The 3,134-nt window shown below is 36.4% G+C and overlaps 1 protein-coding gene across 1 annotated transcript; it reads right to left on the bottom strand.

The window, feature by feature from the left end:
• Positions 1-2,019: 2,019 nt before the first annotated feature.
• On the bottom strand, positions 2,020-2,877 carry LOC123176536 (cytosolic sulfotransferase 8; the record flags this gene model as incomplete). Its single annotated transcript, XM_044590696.1, is given in 1 exon segment — positions 2,020-2,877. A coding segment is annotated over 1 exon segment (504 nt), but the record flags the coding sequence as incomplete, so codon positions are not given.
• Between the last annotated feature and the right edge of the window lie 257 nt (positions 2,878-3,134).

Raw genomic sequence — 3,134 nt, 5'->3', positions numbered from 1 at the left:
TACTGATAGTCTACAAGTGGTGAGAAAACGCCTTAATCGGCTCACCACAACAGTTCAGCAACTTCTGGAGGGAGTCGTGGCACCCGACAGTCCCACCCACCACGGCCCTGTTGTGATCACCACATACACTGATGGTGATGGTGATTTTTCCGAGTACTTCATGCTCGTGGAGGCTCACATCACCGACCACATCACGGGGATGAGGCTCACAATGGGAAAATGAGATGTCTACCGCGGACTTCCTGGTCCACCGAAGGTCGAGACACAATTGTATTTGTGAAAATGATGTGCAGATTTCAGAAGTAAATGATGTTGGAAGTAAACAGTAATGTAGCACATCTTATATCTTATATCTTATATCTTATATTTACTAATTGGAGACACCTTTCCAGCCTTTACATTAATCCACATCATCAAGATTAACTCAACCTCTAGATTTAAAATTTAATGGTCAAGATCTATTAGAAGTACCTGACTTATATAAAGACATGATGTACGTAAAGAATTGAACCAACACGTACATAAAAGAGAGACACAGCTACAATGTAATATAAAAAGGAAGATCACATAAAAAAGTCCTCACGCTAAGAGGAAAGAGCCATCATGAGAGATACAACTACTTTATAATATAAAAAGGAGATTACGTACAGGAAGAGTCTTAATGCTAAAAGGAAAGAGCCATCGCGATTTTAAAAAATCCCATCATCACACACGTACAGAAAAGAGAGACACTGCCTATAATATCTAAAAGAAAAACATCATTAAAAAAGAGTCCACGTGCTGTAAGGAAAGGGCCATTGTGATTTAAAAAAAATGCAACATCACACACGGCCAAGTCCAAAAATATGACGTGCCTTCTCCGTTTCTCATTAAAAATAAAGGAAAAAATGATACGTACAAATAATCACGTGTGATTTCCCTTTCACAAATAAAAGGAAAAATATTATATTAATCCACATCATCAAGATTAAATCAACAACTAAATTTAAATTTTAGTGGTCAAGATCTATTAGAAGTTCCTGGCATATAGACACGGCGTACATACAAAATTGAACGAGGACGTACAGAATGTAAAGACACAACTGCTTTATAATATTATAAAAAAGGAGATCTGCCAAAAAAAGAGCCATCATGCCATAAGAAAAGGACCATCATTATTTAAAAAAAATCCATCATCACACACATCCAGATCCCAAATAATACGTGCCTTCTCTGCATTTTAATAAAATTGGAAAAAAATGATACGTATGAATAATCATGTGTGTTCCCCCTTTTATGAAATAAAAGGAAAAAAGATATGCATGGAATTTAATGGACAAGATGTATTCGATGTCCATGCCTATAAAAAGACACCACGTACGTGCAGAATTGAACCAAAACGTACCAAAAAGAGAGACAATGCCTTATAGCATCCTCATGTTATATAAAAAAAAAGAGTAATCATGTTTTATGTTGAAGAAACACACTGAACTTTGTCAAATCGCAGGCCTTGCATGTTTTCCTTATTTGTGGGTTAACATCACAAAATTATTTTCAATAGGCTTTAGTAACATATTGTTATTTTTTATTGGATAGTTGCACTGATCCTTGATAGTACCTAGATTGATTTTTTTAGAAGCCCACTTCATGTACATGGTCGTATAAATATATTTACCCAATACTAGAAATCAGTAGTGTACATTTATTTATTATTATATATGTCTAGAACCACTAAATGTTTTTGAAGCATGTTCGGTAATCAGATTAAATAAGATACTCGCTCTACTTCAAAAACTATGATTTATAGCTACATCAATAAGATTATTTGTAGTTTATCCAATTATAAATACAATATTTGACTTGGTGCAGATCATTACATGTACTTCATGCCACTAGATCGAATACATGCTAACTGATGATGCTGATAAATCTGAAGAAATCAATTGAACTAATCGAAGATATGTATGTACCTTTTTCTCTCAATCATAATAGTGCCAACTATTACATGTTCCAAATAGTAATATTTCATATGGTTATCCATACAAATTTCACTTCGCAATTCGTAAATATATTTACAATTAAGAACTAGAAATGAAAGTTCAAGTATGATCATTAACATAACTAGCCCGTGCAGATGCACGAGATGTTGACTAGTATAACTAACCAAAATCACACTGCAATGCATACGTAATGATTTAAGATCTGGATAGTTTTGTGCAGCAGGACAACGTAAGAGACTACAATAGTGCAAATAACAAATTATTCATAGTGCAAACAACATAGAAAGCATAACAGTGGAACGCCGCCATTGCGGAAGACAAGAGGCAGCTAGCATATCCTATTGATGCTTTATTTTAAATCGGTAAAATTCACCCATTGACGGAAAAAAAACCATCACAGCAGAGTGAAGCCTGATCCTTTGAACTTCTCCTCGAATATCGCATCTAGACATTTAGCCATCTCAGGTGTCAAATGGTTCACCCAATCTCCCACCACCCCCTTCCGGAAATAGGAGTCATATGGGAACTTCAAGAACACCCCCTGGGAGCCTTTCTTGTTGGCCTCTAGATTTTTCAGATGCTCCAAGCTACAAAGCTCAACGATCTCTGCAACGACACCGGCCTCTTCCTCTGTGTCGGAAAATGGTCTCCCGAGGAATTGAGCTAGCTTCCTGACTTTGTCAACCGGATCCTGATGCATCTGCTCGTAGGTCAAGAAAAGCACCCTGTTTGGCTCTGCATTGCTTACCCTCCAGTATCCAAGGATGTGATCCCAGACAGGCCCGGCAAAACATGTGCCCTCACACACCGTCTCGAACACCTCTTGGAGTGATATGTCAGGTCGAACACGGTTGGCGAAATGCCACATGGAGACAACCATGTCCTTCTGATCCCTGCAAATCACCGACTGATTAAAAATTCACAGATCTCAAACAAATGGGATGTTTAATAAAATAAATTTCTCTTCAAGATATGTTAATTGGAAGTTTTACTACTAGTATAGTGTAAAACTCAATGTATATTATGCAATCGTAACCTCTGTAACAAAATATAAGAAGTTTTTTGCATTTTAAGTGCAAGCAAAAAATATCTATAAAAATTTATACAGGGAGAAGCAAACAAATCTTCTAGGGTGGAAATATGCATATTTTTCTA

Source organism: Triticum aestivum, unplaced genomic scaffold (genome assembly GCF_018294505.1).
Source record: "Triticum aestivum cultivar Chinese Spring unplaced genomic scaffold, IWGSC CS RefSeq v2.1 scaffold244214, whole genome shotgun sequence".
Taxonomy (NCBI): domain Eukaryota; kingdom Viridiplantae; phylum Streptophyta; class Magnoliopsida; order Poales; family Poaceae; genus Triticum; species Triticum aestivum.
This window is presented reverse-complemented; position numbering and strand designations above follow the sequence as displayed.